Genomic DNA, 26,663 nt, shown 5'->3' on the forward strand with positions numbered 1-26,663 from the left:
TGACCTCCCATATAGCACCATTTATTTCATACGCTGGCAGCTTTATAGGTGCTTGTACAGCTACAGACGAACACCAATTTGCCAGTGCAGTTTGTTTTGATAACTGTTGTTTTCAATAAATCTATATTAAAATCAAAGGGAAAATTAAATAGACCGAAGTCGGTGGCAGTAGAGATAAGGTAGCACATTACTACACTGGCCTCTTCAGCAGCGAGCAGCTGTCTCTTACCTCCAACGTGGGTTACAGGTGTGATGAATTTCAGTGGTCTCAGCTGTGCTTTTTGATGGCAGCCAACATAAGTGAGAATATTTGGGGGAGGGAAAGGGAATTTTGACATTTCAAAGCTCAGCTGCTTCAGGGCTGTAACAAAGGAGGAGGTCCGAGCAAGGAAGTACTACTCACTCTCACAGGCTCTTTCTCTTGGATTTCAAAGGACACTTGCAAACACAGAGGCCAAGGTCTCCAGCCTTTGGACCTCTCTACACTGCCTCCCAGGACCCCTTACATGTTCCCATCCCGACGTGGCAATACACACAGCTGGTACTTGCGGACTGAAAGCAGCAGAAGATGCAGGAGCTGTGACTGGTCCCTGGCCAAGGGGAAACTGCGATGTCAGTGTGTAAGGCTTGTTTGGACATGGCATGTCCTTCTCCTCCCTACCCCTGGCAGAATAAGTGCCTCCGGTGGCAGAAGGGGAAGTCCTGGTGGAAGAGAGGGAGGAGGGAAGAGAGAATAGAAACTCCAGGGAGAGCGCTGAGAAGGAAGGAAAGAAGAAAGAAAGGAAGGAAGGAGCAAGCTGGGGGAAATGATGGGAGCAAGAGAGAAGCTGGAAAAGGAAAGAGGGTCTCCAAACACTGGAGAGGAAAGACAAAGAGGCAGAAAATAGAATAAACAGAAGGGGAGACGATGGGGAAAATAAAGCAGTGTAGACAGAAGGTATGTGAGAACCAGGGTCTGACCCTCCGCCCCTTACATCAGGGAGTAACCCCTTACGCATCTCCCTGCCAGTGAATTTAGCTGTCCTTGGAGGTGCATGTTTCTGGACAGACAGGCTAGACCTTAAGTTTGGTGAAAGGAGCTGCTTTGGCCAGGAATTTAGGAAATACTCTAAAGACCTGGCCTCTGGACACGTGGAGCAGCAGTGGCGAGTCCTAGCCAGGTAATTATTTAGATTCTACGGGGCAGTTCAGAGGATTTTTGGATCCAAGAAGTTTTGTATAGCACTGAACATCATGGCTGTGCCCAAACAAGTAATAAACATAAGAGATTTCATGGTAGAGCAGGTCAATTTTTTTCCAGCAGACCAGTTTTCTACCAGAAAACACTGATTGGAGTAACTGGAAGCATTTCCTAGGATGTATCAACACTATCCAAGCTTTTGCTGAGAAATTATCCAAAATGTTCATATGGCTTTTTCTCATCTGCTTCTCACAGTATTGTTTTACTCCTGTGTTATACATTTATACCCCTTTCAGCCCAAGCGCTTGGCCAAAAATGTGGGGTCTCCTGAGCTGAGGAGGAGCCAGGCACTCTCTGGGTACAATAGTGTTCCTTTGCAAAGCTTCGCTTCCCTGCTCACAGCAAGAATCAAACCACCAGTGATGATGGGCTTGTGCCAGGCCATTTTCCTGCCAGCCATCAGCCCGAGAGCTAGTTCAGTTTTTTTCAACAATTGTGTTCCCTGTGCTCGCTCGGATTGCGCTGGGCGCTTCTCTCCTTCCCGGCTGCCCTAGTCTCTTATGTTCATCTTCTAAAATCACATTTGAAAAATAGTAGTCAAAAACCCATTGTTCCCCCCAGCTTGGGGCAGGGATCCTTGTTGTTCCTGATATTAGGTTTCATGAAGAAACTTAGCTGGTTTAACAGGGATCTTAGAAAAGGGTGGAGATTATGCCTGTTGATGTAATATATGGTGTAAGGAAACGTAACAGTGTGGTGTAATGGATGGTTTGGACTTCTAGAATTATGTAATAATAAAAGAAAAGAAATGTCAAAGTGGTAAAGGAAAAAGAAAGATAATATTTGGGGGGGGGAATATGCCATTAAACAAAAAAAATCAGAGCGCTAAACGTTTTGTCCCAGCTTAGGTCAAAAATCATATTTTTTGAAACCTCAGAATTTCCCAAGGGATACAAATTCCTTTATTATTATTTTTGGCCAGCTGTCTTCCATATGACTGCCCGTGAAAAGTATTTTATCTTGAGTTAAAATCCCACACATAAAAATGTCTCTCTACCTTCCAGCAGGTGTGCTTGTCCTATGGGAAGATTTGCTTTATCAGCAATTTGTTCCTCCAGGAGAAACGCTTAATTTTAGATGTTTTTTCCATTTACACTTAGAGTTCAAGACACTTGAGCAGCGGCTCAGTATTGGGTGGCCTGTGCAGGCGTCAGAACCTTCCTTTATACACTGCAACCCTATTAGCTAAAATACTGGCAAAGAGATTTTGGTGAAGTGGGTTTTTTTAATGTCCCATTAAAAATGTTTAAAATGTTTAAAAATGTCCCATTTCACTGCTCTTGATGCCCTCACTTTGAAATACAGCTTTCCCATGACGACATAGCTGTAAAACACATTCAACTTTTTATTTTTTTAATTTTTTTTTACTAGTTAGCAATGGAGTTTTGCTATAGCCATTAAAATATAAAGAATAAACTGCACCCAACTGTACAATATTTTTTTACCAGCATTTATAGTGACAATATAAACTGTGAGGGTTAAGCCTGAATTTTTTGTGGATGGCATTGGAATATCAAGATTAAGTATACAGTGCAAGCATAAGGGTTTTATGACATACAATAATGTAAAAAAGGTTGTATTTCATTAGCAAATTGACATCACTGTTTGTCCTTCTTTCTTTGTACTTCTTGGGTCTGTTTTTTAGGAGTGAGAGTTGGAAAAGGCATGGTAGATGATTCAGTGCAGCTCCCTTGAACCAGAATCGGGTTGGCACCAACGGGACATTTTACAGTGCTGTAAGTGGCTGGTTTCATGGTTCCCATCGCTCCTCTTGGGAGGTGATCCCACAATTTAATGCATCATAGCCTCAGGAAATTTCTCCTGATGTTCAGCCTGCGCTTTCCTTTGGTAAAACATCTTGTGGAAATGCACTGCTGAGGGGTCATTTTATTTTGTGCTTTGGTGCTGATGCCTTCCTGACACACGTAGGTAGTTTTTCTGCTCATTCCACAAAGTGGGGCTAAGGGGCAAAACCCAGATTTCACGGGGCACTTTTCATCCTCCCTCCTTACCCAAGCCACATAGTCGGCTGCATTCCTGCTTTCCGAAGCACGTACGTTGGTGGTAGTTTCACATCCAGCACCAAGCACTGTGTGCACGGGGCAGTCGCACCAGACCTGTGCAGAGGGGAACCACGGTGGTGTGCAGCCCAAGCTACATGCTTGTTTGTGTTTGCTTTGCAATTTATTGCATCCCTTTGTGCTCTTGAATAATGGGGGGGTTTCTGGATGCAGGACCAGCCCATCTGGTCAGCTTTGTACAGTGCCTTGCGTGTTCAGTCAATGTAAGGTCTGGCAGGGACCATTGAGTCCAACCCAGCAAAGCACAGGCTAGAGAAATATAATGCTCCCATGCATCAAAAGCCAGAGCTTTGCCCTAATCCAAGCTACAGCAGATCTCTTACAGAGACATCCCATCCTGATCTGAAGTGTCCAAGACTCCCTGGTCCTCCGTTAACATAGCCCAGTCAACAGCCACTTTCTGGTGTCCCGCTATGTTTTTCTAATGCACTTTATTTCCTAGCCTGCCAAGGCTGTCCCTCTCACCTCTGTTTTAACTGGAAAAGGATTTCCACCCCATGGCCCTGATTCCGGCTGAATTAATGGTTTTTGAACTGAATCAGCACATTTGAAGTTAAAACAGATCCCCACTGAGTCTGTACATTTTTATTACTGTGCAAGGAGTGCTTAGGAAAATAAAAGGAACAAGAAAGCCCTGAGAGTGGACCACCCTGTTGAGGGGGGAAATACAGAAATTGAGCATGTTTATATGAGTGATATTTATAGAGTCAAGTGACAAATACTGTACGAGGCCTTGGAGCCCTGCTCACGAATACCACGTACCAGTCTGGGCACTCGTGCTCAAGAAAATTTAATTGAAACTGGAGCAGGTGCAGAGGAGGTCCACTAAGATGGTGTGGGAAATGGGAAGACAAGGTGGTGAGGACACATGAGAATAATGTGGTTTGTTTAGCCCAACAAAACAAAGATGACAAAGATGATAGGGATCTGACAGCTGCTTATAGATACACCAGGGGAGGGAGAAAACCCACCAAGTTAAAGCAAAGGACCATTTTGTCAGAGTGTAAACTAGCTGTGAACATATTTAACCTGGGAATTAGGGGAAGTTCCCCATCTATCAGGCAGAGAACACCTGAAGAAGCCTTCTACTTGGGTTAGCATGGGCAAGTAAATGAACATATTTGAAGATGGAGGTTGATAAATTTACTGGGATGTTGGATGGGCAATTATATTACGAGATGGTGGGGAATGGCTCAGTATCCCCGGGACTCCTTTCCTGGCCTATACTCCTACACATGGATTGCTTTTAGGGTCTGAAATCCTCTTTTTCCTTTCCTTTGCTAAGGACATCAGCACCTTTAAAATCTCCTGTGATTATCACCCAAGAGCCCTGTGCTGCATCTGCAAACCTCCTGGCCCCACAGAGCTGCTGTTGCTGCTGTTCCCAAATTCATCAAGGGGGTCACTGTCAAACAATGAGACACACTTGCTCCCACCGGGGTTGAATGAGCTGCTTTCTTTCAAAACACCCTTTAATTGACAGCTAGGAATAGCTTTCCGTGATGACAAGCTGTCATTAATATCATTCACCAGAATGATACTCCAGTGATAGTATATGTGTTTAGAGGAAAAGGGAGAGAGAAATCCTCTGCAAACAAATGTTTCAACAGAATGCATGAACTGAGCTGTGGTTTCAAGAATGACAACATGAATATAAAAATGTACGTTGTGAATATTAGTATTCCCTTAAATATGTGTTCATGTTGGTTAATGAGTCCCACCGGTGGCATTAGTAACTGAAGGATTTGGGTTGGCACGTTATTAACTTGTTAAGTAGAAAACAGTGATACAAGACTACTTGTCATGTGTATTATAAGACATTTAAAAGTTGCATTCAGCGTAAGCAGCTGAACAGAAAGAAAGGAGACGCCTTTAAAATGAGGTGATGTTTCTTTGTGCTGTAATCATGTAAAATCCCATTGCTTTTAAAGGAGCTGTGCTCCACAGGCCCTCGGGAAGGAGGCACTGGGAGCAGGGCTGGGGAGGCAGTCGGTGGGACCCTCCCTCCTCCTCTCTGCTGACCCAGCAGCAGGCAATGACCTGATATTTCGTCTTGGGCTAGGATGGGCTCAGCCCTTTATTCACGTGGAGGAACCCCTGGAGCTGCCACACAGGGTTGAGGTGGTTTATTCCATATTTTCTGCCTTACCCTGCCCCACCAGTTTGCTGCCTTCTCATAAAGCCCTTTCCATCTGTCAGCCCAGAGGTGGCTGCACATCTGTGCTGAATGAAATGATGCTTTGTTAAGAAACTGTTGGGGTTTTAAAACAAATAAAACTTACAGGTAACTGTAGACCAGGCTGCTGCATCTGCTGGCGGCAGCACAGGGGATCCCGCCATAGGAGAGGGGGCACAGCTGGAAGTTTTGAGCTGCCCTTTCCACCCAGACAGACCTTAGTGTAAATCAGGACAGCCCAAACACTGCCCCAGCATGGACCCTATTTTCTCCAGGCTGCTTCTAGCCATCCCAAAATCTCTAAAGTAGGACAAGCAATTAAGACACCAGAGCTGCTCCTGAAACAAGCTCACTCACTCTCGGACTGACAGAAGGCTGATTCTGTTGCTCCTGAGGCACTGAGGTAGCGGGACTGGCATGGGCTGTGCTATTGGAAATAAATAAGGTGCTACCAGGAATCAATAAGGTGACCCTGATCAGCAACTATCAGTCCTTTTGCCCACTTTTGCCCAACTGCATGACCCGGTTTCTCAGCATCGCTAGCCCAGAGCCCCATGGCCGTTGACTACTTTTGCATTTCATAGCCCTGCCACTGACTGAGTCCCTTGGGGAGGGCAGCTGCTCCCAGCGAGGGTGCTACAGAGGCCGTGTGCATTGATGGGGAGGCCACAGGATATCTATTGATCACCCTTGCTCATTTTTCCAGAAGCCTGGAGTGAGCCAGATTAATCTGTAGGTGACATTTTCAGTGGCCTGCAGTGTTCATTTGAGACATACACGCTCACATAAGAGAGGCTCAGATATGAACACCGAAGAAACAGTGACAATATTTAATAAAACACAACTCTCCTCAGACCGGTTTGGGTGTCTTCTTTGGCACCTGATAGCTGTGTCAGTAAAAAGGACCTCTTTCAAAGTGCAGTTGCTGAAGGGAATCATATTGCTGTCCTGCAGTCTTTGGAGGACAACTTGTACGGATTTGACAAGGGTCACTGAGGATGGCAGAAGCCAGGATGTGGCCTCTGGTTATTGCAGATGCTCAGCTGGGAAGAGGGGTCCCCCCAAAAAAATGGAAATCTGCCTGCTGTGCTGCCTGACAAACCTGGGAAACAGCACGAGACTTGGCTGATGAAGAAAGGACATGCACGCATCTATGAGCCATTCACTGTTTGTCTAGACTGAGAAAAAAAAATATTTTTTACTGCTAGATGCAGAGGTCAGCAGTGAAAAGGCCTCCTCTCTCTCATCCTCCTAGAAACACAGACAGGCTGTGGGTCCTAAATTTCAAGCTCCGGGGTTGCAGCATAATTTCAAGCACACCTCACCCAGTTTCTATCCCTGATAAGGAGGGGCAGGGACAGATCGCTCAAGGAATGCCGCAGCACAAAGGCCCTCAATTCACTCTCCTGGTCTCCTGGCAAACCATACATCAGTCACCAAAGGCTTGACAAATCACAGTGATACAACTAAGCTTAGAAGCTTAAAAGTAAAACTTCACATTATCCTTGCTTATGTGGGTGGGAGGCTGAGAGGTGCCAAATGTAAGAAGGCTTACAGGAACTCTTTCTATTATTAAATGGTTTGCTGTTGGTATTTTTATAGTTCTGACATGCAACTTCCATGATTCAGGCCTCCCAGGTTCAAGGCTGCATGCAAACAGTGCAAAAAGATAAATCCAGCTTGAAAAGTCAGCAACACAATTAAAGGCAGGGGCATCAGGCAGATCCGGCCAGGCAGCCAGGAAAGTGCGAGCAGCTTGCCTCGCATGGAGCGGCAGTCAGTGATCTCTGCACCCTGGTGCTTACCTTTATCCAATATTTTTAGGCACAGAGCAAGGGAAAGGCTTAAGGGATGATTTGAAGAGGACAGCAAGATGACAGAGAGGTATGACTGCTCCTGCCTGTGGGTAGAGGATGGGTGAGGTGACCTCTGGGATCTCTTGCAGTCCTATTTGTGTAAGTGACTCTGAGTTTGCTCTTTGCACACCTGTGGAGTGTCAGGGACTGTGCAAAGGGGCTGCTGGCTTGAAATGTGGAGGCATGTGTTAATGTAGGGGGCAAGGAAGGGAGCAAAATGGTGAACGGCCCCAGCTAATACACTTGTCATTGCAGCCGCCCTTTCCAAGGGTTATGGACGCGGCAGTTGGCTAAAGCTTAGGTATCGCTGCAGATAAGATGGAGTGTCCTGGCTGAGGGTGCCAGCCACTTGCATGGGGAGGAGATGCCACAGCTTAGGGGTGTCTAGCGGAGACTGGGCAAGGTTCGGACGCAGGTTTAGGATCACAGAGCTGCATGAACACAGAAGAACTGGAAGCTGGTGACTGATGTCCAAGTGAAGGGGAGGAAAGACAGCCCCAGGCTTGCTGTGGGACCTGACTTAGACTTAATCCAAATCAGAGGGAGGAAACGCTGGCCAGCATCAGCTGCAGTTACTGGTGCAGCCCACCAGGCACCCTGAAGACCGACAAAGAGTTACCAGTGCCAGCAGCATTGGCCCAATCCAGAACGAAGTGAAGCAGCGCCGTGAGCCCAGCAGCAGTGGGGGCTAGGGGAGACCCCTGCAGATGGGTCCCCTGTGAGACCCACACCCGGGGGCAGCACCACCCTGGCACGGGGGACACGGGCTTTCTCTGCTGCAGCCGATGTGAACCCCACGCCTATGTTGTATTGCATTTACAGCTGACGCTGGGTTTGCTGAAGGCTGGAGTTGCCCAAGCTCAGCATCAGGGGACAGGGGTAGGTGGCACTGGGGGACATTACGGGTGGCCCCTGAGACACACGTTGAGGGTAAGAGGTGGCCCCCGGGGACACGAGGAGGCGCGCCGGTGGGGAGGGGAAGGGGTGGCCGGTGGGGACGCTGCCGCCCTGGGCCGGCGCCCGGGGACGCGGCGGGGCCGTCGAGGCGCGGCCACGCGGCGTGGCAGGGCGAGGGGGCGGCGCGGCGCCACAGCCGAACTACAACCCCCAGCGTGCCCCGCGGCGCGGCGTGCGGTGTGCGCCTGCGCGGAGGGGCGCGGCGGGGAGGAAGCCCCGCCCCCGGCGGCCGCAGGCGGCGCTGCGGTTGGCCGGTTGGCGCTGCCGCTCAGAGAGAGGTCGGGGGTCAGAGTGCGCGGAGGTGAGTGGCGGTGTTGGGGACTCGTGGTGCGGAGTGTGTGCGGGGCGGGGGGGGAGGGGAGGGCCGGGACGGGGCGGCCCCGCTGCGGCGGGCGGGGGGGGCGGGGCGGGGGGGGGCGCGGCGGCGGCGGCACGGCCGCAGCGGGGCCCGGCCGACGCGGGGGCCCGACAGGCCTGGCGGAGGCGTGGGGCCGCCGTGGCCCGGGGCGGGGGGTGGAGGCCTGTCCCGGAGCGGGGGGGCGCGGCCTGGTCTCCCTGCCGGGGCGACAGCCGGGGGTGCCGGGCGGGTCTGCGGAGCCGGGGCGGCGGGGAGGCCGGCGGGGAGGCGGGGGGCGGCCCCGGCCCCGAGGGGCGACGGCGGCGGGGCGGGCGTGGGGGCGCCTCGGCCGCTCGACGCCGAGCCCCGGTGCTGGGGCGCTGGGCTGCGGCGCCCCCCGCGTCCCGGGGCTCGGCCGGCGTCCAGAGGGTGGCGGCGGGGCCCCGGGTCATGCCGCAGCGGGACCGGGCGCTCTTGAGGCTTTAGGAAGGGGGGAATCCCCGCCTGCCCGGGGCGCGGGGGTGGGCAGGGGGCGGCAGCAGCAGCGAGGGTTTTTGGTGTTCCTTTTGGGATGCGGAGGCTCCTAGGTGGAGGAGATGGGGGAGTAGGAGGTTTGACTTTTTTTTTTTTTCTATTCTTTTAATCCTATGAGCTTGAACTGGTCACTTATCTCAGATCTCGAGACCGAAGTAAACTCGAGAAGGCTTAAAAGCGCAGTGTCTGTTTACTTGTTTCCTGACTGCCAGTAGGAATTTCTTCTGTTCTTTTCTCGCTGCTGCACTGTTACAGGTGTTTCCTCTAAACTGAGATGTATGAAGAGGTGTTGTCATTTACTCCTTACATCTGTCTTTTACAAGTCCTATGTCTGGTGGATTTACGTTGTCATTGCTGGCCTGTTTGCTAATAAGTCTGACATTTGTTTTGCTACTTCTTTACTTACCTCTTTTCCTTATTGAGCTTTTGGGTTCAGAAATGGGTGGATTGACAGCTGCTGCTTAGTCTGAACTCTTAATATTCTTTCAGCTGCAATGCAAGTTGGCCAGCAAGTTTTCTAATACGTTAATGTTTGCACTGTGCCTTGGGAAGGATGAGATATGCAGGGCTCTGGGCAGGTACATCTCAAAGGTGCTTGTCCGATCAGATGCTGTTAGAAAGTTGTTTGAGGATACTGGTAACTTGAATTTATTTTATGCTTCGGTTCTTTGCAACATTGCAGCATCTCATATCATTTCATGCTAAAGTTGGCATTGGAACTCTTATTTCCAAGAATGAGTAATTAAAATAAGTAATCTATTAGAAGTCCAGTTGGTTACTCTCCATTTTGTGGGCTTGGGAAATTTGATTTCAGATATTTTTGTTTCCCTTTTTCAAGTACTGAATTCTGGCCTCTGCAACTGAATTTTCATGTTAATTTATAGTGTGGACTTAATTCTTGTCTTGTTTCAGAGTGGCCCTTTTATGGTTCTTGTTCCTCAGACTTTGGGTTGCTCTACAGGAATGGTGTGTTGTTTTTTGGGTTGTTTTGGGGTGGGGTGGTTTTTTTTGTTCAGTTGGGTTTGTTTGTTTTGTTTTTTTTAAGTTAGAGTGTATAGCCAGGCAGATTTGAGTGTTACCAAAATCCAAAAGAAGAAACCCATTAAAGCATTAAAAAGAAAATGCTTCTGTGCTTGATGCTAAATAAAGTCGTCCTTGGACAGTGTATACACTGATAGTGACCTGAAGTTTCTGCTCTGTGGTTGAGAGATACTGAACTTCAGGTTTATTCCTTTAGGAGGCCTGACTACAGCTGTTTCACTGCTTATCTTGTTTTGGCTCTGTTAACTTTGATAGGTCGATTTTATTTTTATTAATATTGTTTTTTCCTCCTTAAATTTTGGAAATGGAGTTCTGAAAGAGACTTAAATGTGTGAAGTTTTTTGCGCTTGGCTCTGCCCCTATGTCAATCCAGTCGCCATCTCCAGTAAAGGGCAACAAGACTGTAGAGTGTAGGTCTGGTGAAGCTCAGGTGAACAGTGGCTGTACTTACAGGAGAACACTGAAGGCTATTAAGCAACTATGCATTTGTCACAAGTCTGTCCTTGGATCTAAAGCACATGTTATTGCTAGAAATGGTCATCCTGAGTTTACTCTAGTAGTGCTGAGCTAATATACCAGCGCGGTGCAATGACAAGCAGGGGAATGAGGGAAGAGGACAAAATGTGACTGTAGAAGCTTAACCTAGAGCAGAGGTGCTGGCTGTTGCTGCTAGACACCATTTGGCAACTTTTCTTTCCTCAAAGAGAAGTTACCTGTGCTGGCCAAATGCCAGCTGAAAAGTTGTAATCTCTCTAGATACGTTAGGCAGGTAAAGATACTTCACTCCCAACAGGAAAATTTAATTTTTTAATTTTATTTTCAGCTGTATTTGTCACAGTTGTTATTTTTTCTGTGGTTGAATATTTGGGTCAACATCTTCCCTGGCTGGTTTTGTGGGCTCACTGAGATTGGGTTGTAGAAACCATGCCCCGTTGTAGCTGCTGCCCTGCTTGGAGCATTTGCCTGTCTACCAGGACAGAGCTTCGGCAGAGTATAGACTCTCTTTTAACACTTCTGGAGTTCATCTATGAAGATCAAAAGTGAACAGTGTATTGAGCAGTGCAAGTGTTGTCTCCCTGAATCCAGACCGAGATTCATTTGGAACTCTCCAGTGTTAACTTTCAAGTTCATTTTTCAGATAATGAAGGTGTGCAGCTTTATAAGTGGTTTAAACAACTGTGGCATTCACGTGTATGAAAATCAAGTAATTATGCGTGCTAGATTCCATTAAACAAAGGGTGGCCTGCTATGTCTCCTTTCCACTAAATTAGGCCAATATGCAATAGTAGTTTTTACTGACTAGAAGTGTAGTAACTACAAATTACTTACTCTGGGCTTCAGGACCTCTGTTCTGGATTGAGAGCACTGAAATGCCGTAAATTTCAGAACTTGCTCCAAAGACCAGGGCTGGGAAAGTTTGAATGAAAACTAAGATGTGTTATTTTTTGGCAGCGAATGGACTGACCATTGGAATGAGCTGTCTGAAGGTAGTGGGGAGCCTCCATACTTGATGCTGCAATTCAAGGCCAGAAACCTTTTCTGAAAGATGCTCAAGCCTTTGGGCTCAATTAAGGAGTAATGAAGTGGAAACTTTATGGCCAGCATTACATGAGGTTCAGACAGGATGGTCCGATGGGCTTTCTGACTTCAAGTTTTATGTGTTTATGCTGCTAGAGCCAAGATAGCCTCTCTCTTTCCTGCAAAGTGCCATCCCATCCCAGGTGTGTGTATCCTGGTCTGAGTACATGGTTTGGTGAGTGGCTGAGCTGACCAACAGCTCCCAGTGGCTCATCTCCCTCCTGCTTCTGCCAGTGCAGGCTCATCCCCTCCTTTGAGCTTTGGCATTTATGCAGCCTGGCCCCAAGCTGATTAATCTCACTAAACCATCAGGAAACCAACTTGTTTTAATTGGGTTTTATTTGGGCTGCATTAGCACTTTTATTATGTTCCTGTGGTTGAATCAGCTCACAGAGGGGCTAGAGAAGCTCGGGAGCTGGTGTAAGGTAACCAGCAGGAGAGTAAGACCAAGAGGGAACGGTAGGCCTGCCTCCTTTTGGCCTCCTGGAACTATTGGCTTGGTTAACCCCTTTTGTCTAGCTTCACCCTGGTGCATTTTCTTATGGCTTCCATGCAGAGGTAGGAGACTGGACTGGAGGGTTCTTGGTCTGATCCTTAGCAACTGTTGTCTTCCTTAATACCAAACCCAGTCTTCCACTGTGGCTTTCCACCCTCTTGCTGTACGTATCTCTGCTGTTGCTTCTTCTAATTTTTGTCATTTCCTTCCTCTACATTTCTTCTAAGTGACCAGTCCTTTACTTTGTGGAACTTCTTCAGACTTCAGCTTAGACCCGTTTGCCTATCTGCAGTTACTCTCGTAGAAGGTTTAAAAATACACAGCAAAGCTTGTCTTAGGAGACCAGTCAAGGAGCTGATGAAAGTGGGTTGCCTAGCAGAGGTGGCCTAATAAAATTGGAGTGGAATAGTATGTGCATCTTTGGGACGGCTTCTGGGTGGTCTGTTCAGATGAGTTCCTGCTGGCATGGAGTCTTGTGTGGGTTTCACTGTGTTGTCAAGTGAACTGAGATGTGTTTGTTTCCCAGCCTCGTAGGGTGTGATAGCCCCAGCAAGCGCTTTCCTAAGTAATCAGCGCCTTCGGCCTTGCTCATTGTGATCTCACAAGCCATCGCGTCTGTGATGTCACAATGGAAGAGATTCTGGTGCTCTGACATATCTGGTGGTGCCTTTGACATATCAGCCAAGGAACGCAGCGGGAAGAATATGCTCAAGAAACGAGAGACACCTTCCTTAACCTGAGAGTGCCCTCCGTCCTTTAGTCAACCCTTTCCGTGTTCACTTACCTCTTCCATAATGCCCATCTAGAGGGAAGCCGGTGCCTATATAGAGTGAATTATTTTTTTAATTGAACTGCTAAGGTGCACGTATCTCTCTGATGAGCAGTTGCCTGACTTTGCTCCTGTAACCCTCATTCTTCTCTGTTGTTACCCTCACTTGTTGTATTACATCTAATTTTAGACTGTAAGTTCTTGAGAACAGGGACCTCTTCGACTGTAGTGGGAAGAGGCTGGGTGCGATTGTGGAGTGCTGTAAAAAAAAAAAGATTGATGCTAAGTTGTATCTGAGCTGAGCAATGATGGGACAGCATATAGACATGCCATGGCCATGCTTTGGGAAAGTTAAATTACAAATTTTTCAAAACATGGCCTTGGTTGTCTAGCAGTGCTGGAGACAAACCCAGCAAAAAGTGAAGGGAGTGCAACCATGGAAGCATACGGGATTCACGTTCAAGGGACGATACTGTGAGGTTAACAAATAAAAGAAGCAAATTTACCTGTCTAAAATCATGTTACATTATTAAAACAGTTCTAAAAGCTTTGTGTTTTGTTGTTTGTTTTACTTTATGTATTTTATTTTTTTTAAGTTTGGACAGTGACAGTGGATAAGCTGGTTTTGTTCATAGTCTTTTGTTTCCTGCCTCACAGGCTAGCCAGGTGCTGTGATTTTTGGACTGTAGCTTGTCGAATGAAATATTTGGGTTTAGGTTAAGATTGATTTTAAAAAAATGGAGTTATCTCTATTGTTCTTCAGTTATATCTTCACACAGCTGAAATATGGGCTCACATTTGACCTCTGAGTATGCATTTGAACAGCTACCAAAATGGAAGTCCTGCATTTTTTGTTATACTCTGTTCCAGGTGTTGCTAAATGTATGCAATTTTGTTCTACAAAAAGCATCTTTATTACCCTATTTTTTTCCTCCTTACAATTTAATAAAGCAAGACACTCTAATTTAATAAAATAAGACAAACCTGACTTACATTTTGGATTGGTTTTGGTTGCTCTAGCATTGAGTTCAGTTGTCTTCCCCTATCCAGGCTTTGCACGGGGAATAAACTGAAGCGTAGGACTCCCAAAACTTGCTTGTTTGTATTTTTTAATTTTAGTTTGTTTTGTCCTTCAGGTGTGTGTGTGTGTGTGTGTGTGTGTGTTACTTAATTTTTAATATGGTGAAAGGCTATATTGCTGTAACAAAGTAATTTAACGTTTAAACAGATGCTCTCATAAAACATTTCTTGGGTCACCCCTCTAACATGAACTTCAGTGTTTGTCTTCTTGCCCCCTCCCTGCATCAGCTTATCAAACTGGACAGTGAAGGGGAAAATTTTTGAGTTAAAGGCAAACTGTTAAAGTTATGGTTTCTCTTGCCGCCAGATCTTAATGAGATGTAGTTGTAAAAAGTAAATATTAATGTTATGTGCAAAGAACCCATTAAGCTCAAGTTCGTAGGCTAATTTGTCTTGCCACTGATGAATTTGAATCCTCCGCAGCTTGTGTGTTGTGCATCTCTATGTGGCTTTGGGGCTGTCCCACAGGTTGGGGAGAGCGCTTGCCATGCCCTGCTGGCTTTTGTCACCAGGGTCCTTCACATGACAGGAGTTCCCTATCCTGATCCTTGCCGCTTGGGGTTGCTGCTAAGGGGCTTTCCCGGTGGGAAGCCCGGAGCGCGACAGCCGCTGGTGCAGATTCTCCACGTCTCGCTTGGTGGGGCCCCTGGCAAGCCGGCAGCTACAGCTGGCACATGCCTTTCTTCTGGCTTTCCTTACTTGCTGGTGCCCAAACTGCTGTGCTTTATTATCGTGTGCTTGGACCACTAACAGGCAGGAGCTGTGGTCAGCCTGAGCTTGTCCTGCTACTTGTGGCTGATGTCCAGAGATTAAATTTTTAAAATTACTTTTAAAAGACAGTTGCTGATTATAGCCAGTGATGTAATGTGTGGCACACACTGTTAAACAGCATAGAATGTGAACTTTATCTTCCAGCTGAAACCTACCACATGCGGTCATTTCCCATCTTATTGGGTGTTGCAGGTATAAAGTGCTGTCACGTTTTCCCAGGTCCGTGTAGAATCTGTCAAATCAGTCAAAACAGTCCAGCCTCAGTTCATGGTCCCGTTACATTTCCTGTGTATCTGTGTAAGGAACTGGAGCTGTGTGATGTGAAATATTAACCTAGTAGGGTTGAATGCCAGATGGGACAGTTTGCGCTGAGATTATAATCTGACCCAATGTGCTAAGAAATATATACGTGGTGTTTTACGTAGGTTTGGAAATGGAATTGTTGAACATGTGGATTTATATGGATAGAGCCAGGTTTACAATTTTTGAAGCTGCGTTGCTTGCATTGTTGTCTGTTGGAAAAAAAGTATGGGATAATTACTAGTGCTTTGCATTGTCCTAGCTGTTGTAAATGCTTTACATGACTTCTAATAAAGTGTGTTTGCTCACCAGCTATCTTGTGCTCTGAGGCAGTCTGACCTTGCCAAAGAAGATGATGTGAGGTCTTCCCAGGGCACCTAGAGCAGTGGCTGGGTAAACATGCAGTTAAAACTTCATTTGGCTGGAAGTGCAGAGTTTGCAGTGGGGTTGCTCTTATTTGTATGCTGTCTGTGTAGGGGAACCAGCATGCCATAACCCACTCACACACCTTTGTTCAGACCATTGCTCCCACTGTTCTACAGGAGGGTGGGAAGGGTGGCTGCTTTTTGGATGGGGAACCTGATCCTGTCGTTAGACATGGACCACCTGCTGAAGTTGTTAGTGTGAGCAGGCGCTGGATGGTAGCTGTTAACCCATGGTACCTGTGTGACACAGACTGGCTGGGGTCTGGAGTGGTGCTGCTGTGTCCGCGTGGTGATGTGCCTGACTCCTGCCGAGATGGCCGGTTTATCTTTGCTGTGGGGACTCAGTGGCTCGGGAGCCTCCGCGCTGCTGTGCACGGTGCAGGCCGGCCTGAAGATGCGTGGGGTTCATGTCTGATGCCCTAGTCTTGCCGGCTAAGATGCATTAGAGGAGTACTGATCTTGCTGTGTGGGGATAGATAATGTATGTTTTATTGCCTGTGTTTGATACAGGGGTTGGAGCCTGCCTGCCTCCCCCACTCCAACTGTATATTTTACTTTATGCAGTCGGCTAAAACCAGGTTTTACCACAACTAACTTGGGAGTTAGCTGCTTTATATCTGAGATATTATATTTGCTGTGATAGGCCTTCAGATTCGTAGCCAGTAGCTTGAAGATTTAAACCATGTGTACCTTCAATATCTCTTATCTGGGGCAGGTTAGAAGTGAATATAACTAACCTCTGTTTGGCTGTAATGCATTTATTAATGACAGTAAAAGTTGTAGATGGAAAACCAATGGGTAGAACTGAGCCACTTTAGGATAAATGCAATGTTGAGCTCTTTGTTATGTAACTTGAGTTTCAGTTTTCCGGGTACCTGCTGCCTGGCACGCTGCTTTAATAAAGCAAGCAGCCCCTCAAAACGTGAAAGCCACAAGGTGGGGATGCATTTATGCCATGGAATTGGCAGCATGGGCACTGGCTGTGTCTTAAACATCTCAGCTACTTTGATTTTTGCCTTTCACTCAAAACCTTGGAAAGGGAAGGTTACCAAATGCGTGTTTACTCGAAGCACACAACCTGCTCAGCTGCAATTATCTCCTAATCTGGTCCTTCCGAGTTTCTCTGGTCTCGCAGGTAAATACAGATTTAGCCGTTATTCAAGGCATATTATTTACCTCATTAAGTGTGTGTTTTGGCACGTGCATTATTTACCTGACGGACTAATGGATGGGAGAGAGCAAACGCTGTCTTTTGTGCAAACAGCGACTTTGTTCACGGGCAGCGAGTCCTCCATTTCGCCTTGCCCGTTTCGGCTCCGTTTCTTACAGTGGGCCCCTCATCGTGGGGCAAAATGCAGGTGCAGGCCTGGGGAGGCCAGGCTCAGAAACCTGGCAGGTGGGTGGCACATGGTGCGATGGAGCTCTTGCCCAGAGCCAAGAGCAGTGGGACCAACCGTGGGGATGGATTTTAAATATGTAGTGAGATGTGTGTATATATGTAGTTAGAGGGGGCGCTTGTATTGTTGTTCAAGAGGACTGGGTTGTTGCAGTTTGCCTGTTTTGCTGTCCGTCACTGTAACCCAGCGATGTAACACCTCCATGAGCTGGGCTTGAACTCTGATCCCAGTAAATCTATTAACAGCCCAAGGCTGGCCAACCTGGCATAGTGACGGTCCTGTCAAGTGTTTCACGCAATGTTATAAAAGAAAAATGGTAGGGGGAATATCCAGGCAGTCTCACGTGGATAACATAATTTATTTGTTATTTGTGGTGGTGTTGGGTTGACAGTTGGACTTGATGATCTTGGAGGTCTTTTCTAACCTTAATGATTCTATGATTAAATTGCATTTGTTAAATAGAAGCATCAGAAGGTGATGGCTGGGTGAGGTATTTCTTTGGGAGGGAGACTGTAACCTATAGAACCCCACTTGCATTTTACAGTTCCGTCAGTCCCTGCAGTTCATGTGTGTGTTTGTTGAACCAATATCCTCCTCTGAGAAATACCTGAAGTAAGAAATCAAGTGTAGCACTAAAATCACGTCTCTGAGAAACCTCATACACAGAGCAAATGAGAATTTCCCTGGGGAGGAGCCTTCTAGCTGCCGGATGTGTGGTTTTGTAATGGAAGTGGGAGATTCAGGTGCGACTAACAGGCATTTCAGGGCCAAGCGGTTTGGATGGGTTGTAGTGTTGATGTGTGTATTGCTATATTTAATTCCTGCAACGTATCAGAAGTTGCATTGTATATGAAAAGATGAAAGGCCTCCTCAGAAATTTCAATGGGGTTTAGATCAGATTTTCTATGTTTAAGTGGTTTGTGTTGTGTTCTGCTATGATAAGGTTCAGCAGGGGGGTGTGATACGGTGCCTGGAGCCATGACTGTTGTGTGTCTCATAGGTCTTAATTTAAAGCCATTTGCAGAGGTTAATTTCCAGTTGCCCATGATTCTGGACACCTTGAGCTCAGCCCAAATGTCATCTGTCATGCTTAGAGTGGGTTACTGTGTTATTTCAGGTTTGTGATGCTGCAGCCTCCACCGGGAAGCACAGAGAAAATCCCTGACGGAGGAGGCCAGCGAAGAGATACTAGCAGAGATGAGATGTATGTGTGCATGAGTAACGCCAGTCTGTCTTCAGTTTCAGATGCCTCTGGATGTTCAATGATAGCACTCCTCCATACTGGAGCAGCAAAGTTTCCCCAAAACTTACTTCCAAGGGCAAGACAAGCTGTGTGCTCCCTCCTCACGGCTGGTGTTCTCAAAGGGTACGGCTCCATCGTAAGCAAGAAACTGGCGTCCCACGGCTTTGGAGCTTCCATGGCAGCAATGTCATCCTTCCCTCCACAGAGATATCACTACTTCTTAGTGCTGGATTTTGAGGCTACATGTGATAAACCACAGATTCATCCTCAGGTAAATAGTCAGTCCTGTTAATTGTCCCCTTGCAAGTTGCTGCTGCTGTTCTGAAAGGTGGAAGGAAAAAGCACAGTGCTGGCTTGCTCATTTTCTCTGGTTTGTCACACCTCCTTTCTGGTCCTGGTCCTCCAGGTGCCAGTCACATGCTGTCAGGAGCAATGCCAGGACTATTCGGTGGGAATGAAACGGAGTCTGATGTCCGTCAAGAAAGGGACAATTTATGTGTATTGAAAATATCTTTAAGTCATGTATGCTTATCATCTGCCTGAACTGGGGAGGGTCCAAAAATTTTTGGCTGGGAACCTGCGTTAAGAGAGTACTTATGGCTGCCTTGTTTGATTCTGCAAGGAAAAAGGCTGTTGGTAGCCAACAGCTTTAGGAAAATAATCGTTTGATCATATGAATGTCGGCAACATAATGGTGTTTCTAAGTAGAGAACAATAGTTTGGAGCTCTCTGAACTTGCTGAAGTTATCGTGCCTGGGTGTTAACTCTGGAGTGTAATGAGACGGAGTTCAGCATCAGAGAGATTTTCCAGTGCCCTACCATTTGAGACACACAGAGATCCAGATGAAGTACAGAGGTTTTCCCAGACAGTTCTTCCATAGTAGTTTAGAGCATATTAGTAAATAAATTTTCAGTTGTCAGCAGGATGGGCCTAAGATTTCTATTGAAATTAGAAAACTGTGCTAAAAAGAAAAAAAAAACCACTAATATTGGGTTGGTAACAAACAAGCAAAAGCTTGTAACAAACAGGCAAAAGTCCAGGAAGAACTTGGACTTCTCACCCTTCTCTGCCAAGCAATTGGCCTCTTACAGGTATTGCCCATAATATATGCATTGGGTCAGAATAACTTCTGTTTGCTTTGTTTCAAATATACTAAAGGCTAAGTGGTTTCCAGTGTGGTATCTCATGACTGAAGTGACTCAATACAGTGTGGTTGTTTCCCAGTGCAGCTGTGGTTTCCCTTGGGCTTGCCCTGTCAAAGGGATCCTGCAAGTTGGGATCAAACTTGACTCCTCTCTTCCCCAGTAGTGCCTTCATGAGTGCCACCTGCCTCTTGTGTTTCTTGAAAAATGGACATTGAATTCCCTGCTCTTTTGCTGGGTCTTTGTGGGAGGCTGTCGTGGCTCTGCATCTAGTTCTACTAGCAAGGTCTTACCGCTCTCCAAGTGAGATGTCAGGCTATTTCCTGCACGCTCCGCCTCGGGTGCACAGACCTGTCAAAGCTGTAAATTGGATCTACCTTGTCCCTTTGAATAGGGGTTTGGTCTGTGCACATTTTGATGCAAAACCATGATGCATGTGGAGCTAGTTTACAGCTGGCAGTAAAAAGGAGCATGAGTGGAATATGATTACTACAGTTTTAAGGAGCTTTGTCCCCAAGTCCTTGCCAGGGAAAGTAATGGTCTGGGCCAATGCAGATCTGCTATATATTTTGTTGGTGAGATAGCACCTTTAAGGTGGAGATGCTCTTCAGTGTTGTTTCTCTAGTCTGCTGTGTTCAGTGCCTCTCTGTATCATCTTGTATGTGGAAAGGGCTGTCACTCCCTCACATCCTCACCAACAAATTAGTTTGACAAATCAAGAAATGGCTTTTGCTACATGGGAATCAGTGTAGCTGGAAAAGCTGAAGGTGCCTGCCAGAATCAGGCAACTGTACAAAATGAGGCTTTAGTTGACACTCCTACCTACGTCTTACCTTTTGGCTGACCAGCGTGGTTTTTGTCCTCTTCATGGCTGGGCTGTATGTCATGGTGAGCAAACTGTGCCGTGTATTTGAGTGATGTTTTATGCAATGTTTCAGTGGCAGGATCTTTCACTGTATCAGTGGCAGGCAGGTTTTGGAGGTTTGGTCTGAGGACAGACGCAGGAGCTAGGAATGGTCAGGTGCCCATCTCCACTGTGATCCTGATCCTTTTTCTGCCTTTTTTTAATACGTGCAAAATAGAAGTCTCGCTACAATGAAATTCAAATGCATTGGGATTTGATGAGGAGGCTGCATATACAGAGCTAAACTGTGATCCAGGTTACTTTAAGTGGGTAGGCATAGCTGTAAATTTAGCCAGCTCAGCCTAGAAGTCTTGCACCGTGCACTTGCCACCGTGCAGCACACTTCACATTTCTTGCTAACTGCTCTTCAACATATTCTGGCTTCTTATCAGAAGCTACTGAAAGAGCTATCTTTTTATCTACACTAAGGTGTGTGACTGCCACATCTGCTCCCCCTCCCACTGTATTTACTTGTGCTCTTCTGCAACCAGCTGCCTCGCTGGTTTTATCTCTGGGGAAGTCCTTCATGCTCATTCGGGAGCCCTGAAAACTCCTTCATTTCCATTCCCTTTCATGCTGTCTGATCTCTCTCTGAGGTCTTGTGGTATGGCCTCCGTAATGGGGATCAAGGAGGGTCAAGGACAGTGGTTTTCCCCTGGGATGCTGTCTGCATCATGGCTCCAGTGGCTGTGACCACTGGCTGAGTGCCTCGGGGCTGCTGCCCTTTGCTTTACCACTTCTGGGTCGGGCACAGAGGGTCCTTCGTGTTCCCCAGCCTACACCCGCAGAGGAACAGTAACGTCCTTGCAGTCTGACTTCTGATGGCTTTCAACAGATACGCCCCTAAATCAAAGAGCATGTTTATACGCACAAAGCAGCAGCTTAGCTTTATGTCTTTTTTGGACATATTTATGAATAATGAGACCATCCCAGAGAGAAAAAAAATGTATTGTCCCTGACGGATAGATGGGAAAACCTGAAAGAATAGAGGCACAGTCTGTGTCGTGTAGTGTTTTAGCCAGCCAAAGGTCAGTAGGGGTTGGCAGTAAGGGATGTTTATGGCTGGCCCCTCACATCTCTTTAAAGCTTACCTTGTGCGTTTGGAATTTGATCCAAAGCTCAGTGGGGTCAGGTGGGAGCTGTCATTCTGCGGAGGTCGGTGGACCTCGGACCACGACAGTGGTAGTATGCTTCATTTTTCAGCTCTAACTCTGACTCTTTCCTTTACTGTCTGCTAAGAGTTTATAAGTACCTGCTGCTTTTATATGCTGTCAGCCTGTAGAGCTGGGTACATGTGGTGCTTTAGCTACACAAGGGAAGATGCATTAATAAGTGAGACTCTCGCTCCTTTGTCCTTGTATACACCAGTGTTTATGTTGGTTGATCCTTTCAGTGACTCTGTTAAGAAGCTCCCCAGGCTTGGATCCATGGCTGCCTGTAGCCTTATTTTATTAGCGCAGGGAGTGGGTGTGCCTCTTTCAGTCAGCAAGCCAAATATCTGGCCTTCACCTTCAGCAGAGTGGGTGAAAAGCAATGATTTTTTTTTTTTTTGAATGTAGAAAGTCTGAAGATAGAAATCAGATCTGGTCAAAGCTGAATTTGAAATTAGGCTTCTGCATAGGTTGTTAATCTCAACTGTGATCTATTAAAGCCACTTAAATTAAAACCAAATAAAATTCAAACTTCTATGTCTGCTGACTAGAAGTGTAAAAGACTATCAGACCCCTGACCTGGCAGAAGGAGCTGGACCTAGGAGTTGCTAAGCTGCTAAATGGGCTTTTGGTAATGATGAAGTTGCTTTTTTTTAATGTCAGTTTCTTCAGGTACTTTTTTTCAGGCAGATTTACTCAAATTTGATAATCATTTGGGAATTAAAAATTTTACTCTTTCAAACTCTCTGTAAGAGGAAAGCATGAAAAGTTCAGGTCTTCTAATTGCTGAAGAAGGTTGTGACCAGAGGCAGAAGGATAAATTGTTTACGGGCAATACTTCCCTTGCTCTCTTAAGCTGCACATTTTAAATACAGAAACATCTTTATATTTTTCTTTAGTGTGTCCTACATATTTTGAGCTTGGTTAGCATGCATTTTGATTGTTATTTTGGGGGAATTTTTGATTATAATTGCCTCCAGATGAAACTGGACATACTAATAAATACAGAACATCACTCATCATTTCAACGCAGAACGGTAAACACTGAGAGTATGAATAGGCATATGTTCAGTTACTGATTTATTTTTAAGTGTACAAACAAATCAGGATATTCACAATACATTTCCTGATTGGCAAAAACATATTAACAAATGGGAGCCAGTCCTGTAAGATAAAATTAAGTACAAATGCACGACAAGGTTAAATTGGGCTCAGGCTGTGTTTCCTTGATTGCTGGTGTAAAAGAGCATTAAAGGCATTTTCCCCTGCATATTTGTCTTGTGGTTCTGGTTGGCAGTCGCGGGCAGGTGCAGCTGGAGTGGCTGCAATGATTGCTGCCTCTCCGCTGCCCGTACTGCTCTACCCGTGGTCTTGTTCCCATGGCAGGGACAACTAAATGATGTGTCTCTGCTCCTGAGCCGCTGTGATTTATAGACTGACCTCATAATGGGAATGGATGTTGATTTCCACCAAACTCAGGCCATAGCAACAGATGTGCAGTCCCTGACAAGCTCCCTGCTCAGCGTGAGTAGGTAGGGGATAGGCAAGCCACATTGGGAACTGTAGCCTAGCCTCAGAGGACTTTCTAGGAGGAATGTGTTCCTGAAATCACAAACCTGCTGCGGAAGGTTATGGAGGGACCACTGGTCTGCTGGGAAGCAGGCTGCATGGTATCTTCTGTGTGCTTTTCAAGCAGTGCTCTGTGGAGCCTGTATCCAGGCAATCCTAGCTGAAGGCCAGGGTGGGAATGCAGAAGGTGGCTCACACAGCAGCGGAGATTGTCATGATCCTACCCAGAGGCGGATAATGGAGATGTGCCCGTGTCTACCTATTCTATCTCGACATCCCCGCGTAGCAGCTTTCTTCTTGCACAGTTTTTGTGTGGCTGTTAAGCTCAGTGCATTAGAAATCACCTGCCAAAACCTTTATTAAGGATGATTGTGAATTGCTGAAAAGTGAAGAAATTCAGGCTTGTTTCCCATGGCAACTTTAACTCGACACTCTTGTGCATATGTATCACGGTGGAATATTAATCTACAATTACCTGCCTTCATGCAGCTTAGGCTTGGGTGTAGTTTTAAATACCTAGCTCTCAATTCAGCTCCTTACAGTGTTGTTTCTAGAGGAACACCATTAAAAATGCACGTAATGCGGTGACTTAGTCTTTTTTTTCTTTTTACTAAAAGTAAGTTTAAAAAAAAGTATATATATCGCATCTCTTTGCCAGTTATGGCTGTTGTTATGCCATTCTTATGTCGGAATGCTTTAAGTTCCTAGAGTGGCAGGAAGAAGTTCGTATAAGTTTCAGATTGGTTTTTCTGTTTGAGATAATTTTTTGGACAGTCTTTTGAAAAAACTTTTTGAGGCCTTGTAGCTAGTTTCTCTGAACAGTTAAAAATTTTGTGAGGAGCACATGAATATCCATAGCTCAACATCCTACAAGGTGCTTCTGAAATTAAAGAGATGTCATTCTCTTTTAATCCTGTTTTCCATATGTTGTGTGCCTTGTTGCAATTCCATTGTGAACTCTTTTTTTGATGAATATGGAGAATAATCTCTTTAACTTAGAAGATGTAGAGAAAAGGCCAGTGTTTCGGGGAGGCTTCTGCAGGGTCTGAGACACCAGGTGTGGTGTAGCCCTCAGAAGCTGCCTTCTCCGTGGCAGTCATTTTGCCTTGGAGACCTCCTTCATTCTCCCAGTAAGTGGGGACAACCTTGCTGTGACCCATATGAATCTGACAGGGTGGGTTATGGCTTCAGGCAACAGAATTAGCTGTATTTATTTAAAACCCGATGAGCTAGAGAACATGAACAGTTACTGAACCCAAATCTCCTGGAGAGCACAACCACGAGACCACCAGGCAAGACATCTGACGTATGAAAAAAAATTCAAAGCCATTTCTTACTTAAAGATATAAACCCAGCGTTTTTATAGCAACAAGCCTAAAATACCAAGGCGCTCAGGTGGCCAATTGCTGCAGTCCTAACCTGACCCAACCTGCTTAGCTTTCGGCTGGTTATTGACAGGCCGATGAGATGACTACTTTAAAGCAATCAGTCATGTTGCCCTTTCCCTCGCAGCGTGCGGAGACCCCACATCAGTTATGCATCCCGGCGTGCAATTCCCCACCTGTGCTGTTTGAACACTGTATCCTTAGCTGTGCAAACATTACACATCGTTTAGGTGACAAGTTGCAAAGTTAAGTAGACTTGTTGTTACAGCAGAAAGTAGTTGAGCGGCAGTCACCCTGAAAAGAAAAGATCCAGGCTAGCTCAGGAATGTGCAAGTCCGCTGTATTGTGTTTAAAGGTTTCCTCGACTCTCCGTAAAGCTGCTGCTGAGGGTAACGTGTGCTGCTGGAAACGTTCACACCACGTTCATTTCTGAAGTGAAGGGAACGGGTGCCACAGGTTTGTACGTTCGCTGTGCTTGTCCCGCTGTGTGCATGGCCCAGTATGGTTGCCAATGGTTGGTGCGTGGCTGCAGCTGTTTCACAGCCTCTGAGGCACGGGGGGTATTTTGCATCCCTCCCAGCATGATGTTTTAAAAACAGGCAGTATTCTTCCATGGCATGGCATCTGTCTAGAGTGCTGCATGGGGATGCCTCTTCTCAGGCCGCTGTAGTTCCTGGGGAATGGTGTTTGCTGCACTAAGGTGATCTTCTCTTAGGTTTGAACAAAACCTTCCTGGTAGAGAGAAGGTGCAGCTCAGCAATTTTTGGCGAGAAGGGCACAGGACATGCCTACGTCTTGTGTTTTCTTCCCCTTTGGGCCAAGCTGGCTGTGCAACCATCCCTGTGTTCTCTTTGTTAATCTGCACTTGTTAGCTGGCAAAATAGCTCTTGATTGTGTTATCTAGTTCCTCTCTGCCAGGCAGAAATGTACTGTCACCAGCAGCTAGCTGTGATGTTTGTAAGACCGTGGGTGTTCATTTACATGCTCTAGCGTGCCCTTTCTACCCATCCCAGATGTTTTAGTGTTGCTGGGAACATTGATCATGTGTGCTGCTCAATATCAGGTGAAGAGGTTGGGTCTTGAAATTATTTTATAATTCCGCAACAAGGACTGCACATGCTGGTTGCCCGCATTAGAAAGGAGCAGACATGAAAAAGGATGTAGTATAGTTATCGTCTTGCAATGGAAAGGTGATATCTGGAGGGGTGTGTGTGCTGTTTGTAACCTGGTTTGAGCACTAAACATCCCCCAAACTGTCAAGCTTGTTGGCTGTATTGGTGGAGATTTTCTGTGTGGTTAGATATGCGTCGGTAGTGCTCGAAGAAACAAGTTGAAATGTTGATGCCTGTTAGTCTATATTTCTCATCCCAGGTGTGGAAGGAGGGAGGTTCTGCCTTATTCATGATGTCTGAGCACTGCTGGAAAGATCAAAATAGCTTTGTGGGTTTTGGCAGGTGAGCTGATGCTGATCTTGAGAGGCAGGAACCAGCCTGGGAGCAAATGACTACCAAAAGTTTTGTTTGGGATGGGAGGACAAGGGTTGTGAGCCGGCTGTCGAGATTTCAGGTACAATAGCAGGTATGAAAAAAGTCCCAAAGACTCAGTGATAAGTTTAGGGGAAAATGTCATTTCTGAGGCACGTGGATCCTCCTCTAAGAAAAGGATAGGCTCTGTAAGAAGGGACCTCAGCTGGGGAAGTGTTTCACTTTGGACTCCATACTTCAGAAAGACAATTGAGACCATTTCCAGAGCATCCAAAAGAGAAACAGTGAGTGTGACCGGGGGTCTGCAAAACACAACCTGTGAGTGCAGGCTGGATGGCACTGGGGTTGTTTAGTGCAGTGAAGAGAAAGGTATGTGTGACAAGGTCTGCTGTTACAGAAACGAGAAAGGCAATGTTCTGGCTTGTCTGCAGTGGGTAGGAAGAACAGTCATGAATTTAAACAACAGCAAGGGAAATTCTGATTAGGAAAAACTTTCCAATGATAAGACTAATGAAACGGGAGGATAGAGTGCCTGGGGAGTACGTGAGTCTCTTTTATTGGAGTCTGTAAAAACAGCCTAGACAAAGTCAGAAATGATATAGGGGGAGGTGATGCTGCCCTCAGGCAGGTGCATGGACTAGATGTCTCTCTTAAAGCTCAAGCTCCTGGAGGCATGTGATTAGATGGGAATTTCAGCTTCTATTAAAGAAAGAGAAATGGTCCCTCGCCCTCACAGTTGTAAGGAA

At 46.3% G+C, this 26,663-nt stretch overlaps 1 protein-coding gene across 4 annotated transcripts in view; it reads left to right on the forward strand.

Moving 5' to 3' along the window:
- The first annotated feature begins 8,523 nt into the window (after positions 1 to 8,523).
- ERI3 (ERI1 exoribonuclease family member 3) overlaps positions 8,524 to 26,663 on the forward strand; it is a 135,213-nt gene continuing 117,073 nt past the window's right edge. For 2 of the 4 annotated variants that reach the window (XM_064455253.1, XM_064455254.1), the window contains exons 1-2: positions 8,528 to 8,611; positions 18,278 to 18,552. In XM_064455253.1, coding sequence (XP_064311323.1) covers positions 18,301 to 18,552 — 252 coding nt within the window. In that variant the 5' untranslated portion in view covers positions 8,528 to 8,611; positions 18,278 to 18,300. Of the gene's footprint in view, positions 8,612 to 18,277; positions 18,553 to 21,488; positions 21,511 to 26,663 lie in introns of those variants that run through there. The other 2 variants (XM_064455256.1, XM_064455255.1) reach the window with 2 other exon arrangements.

Source organism: Phalacrocorax carbo, chromosome 6 (assembly GCF_963921805.1).
Source record: "Phalacrocorax carbo chromosome 6, bPhaCar2.1, whole genome shotgun sequence".
NCBI lineage: Eukaryota > Metazoa > Chordata > Aves > Suliformes > Phalacrocoracidae > Phalacrocorax > Phalacrocorax carbo.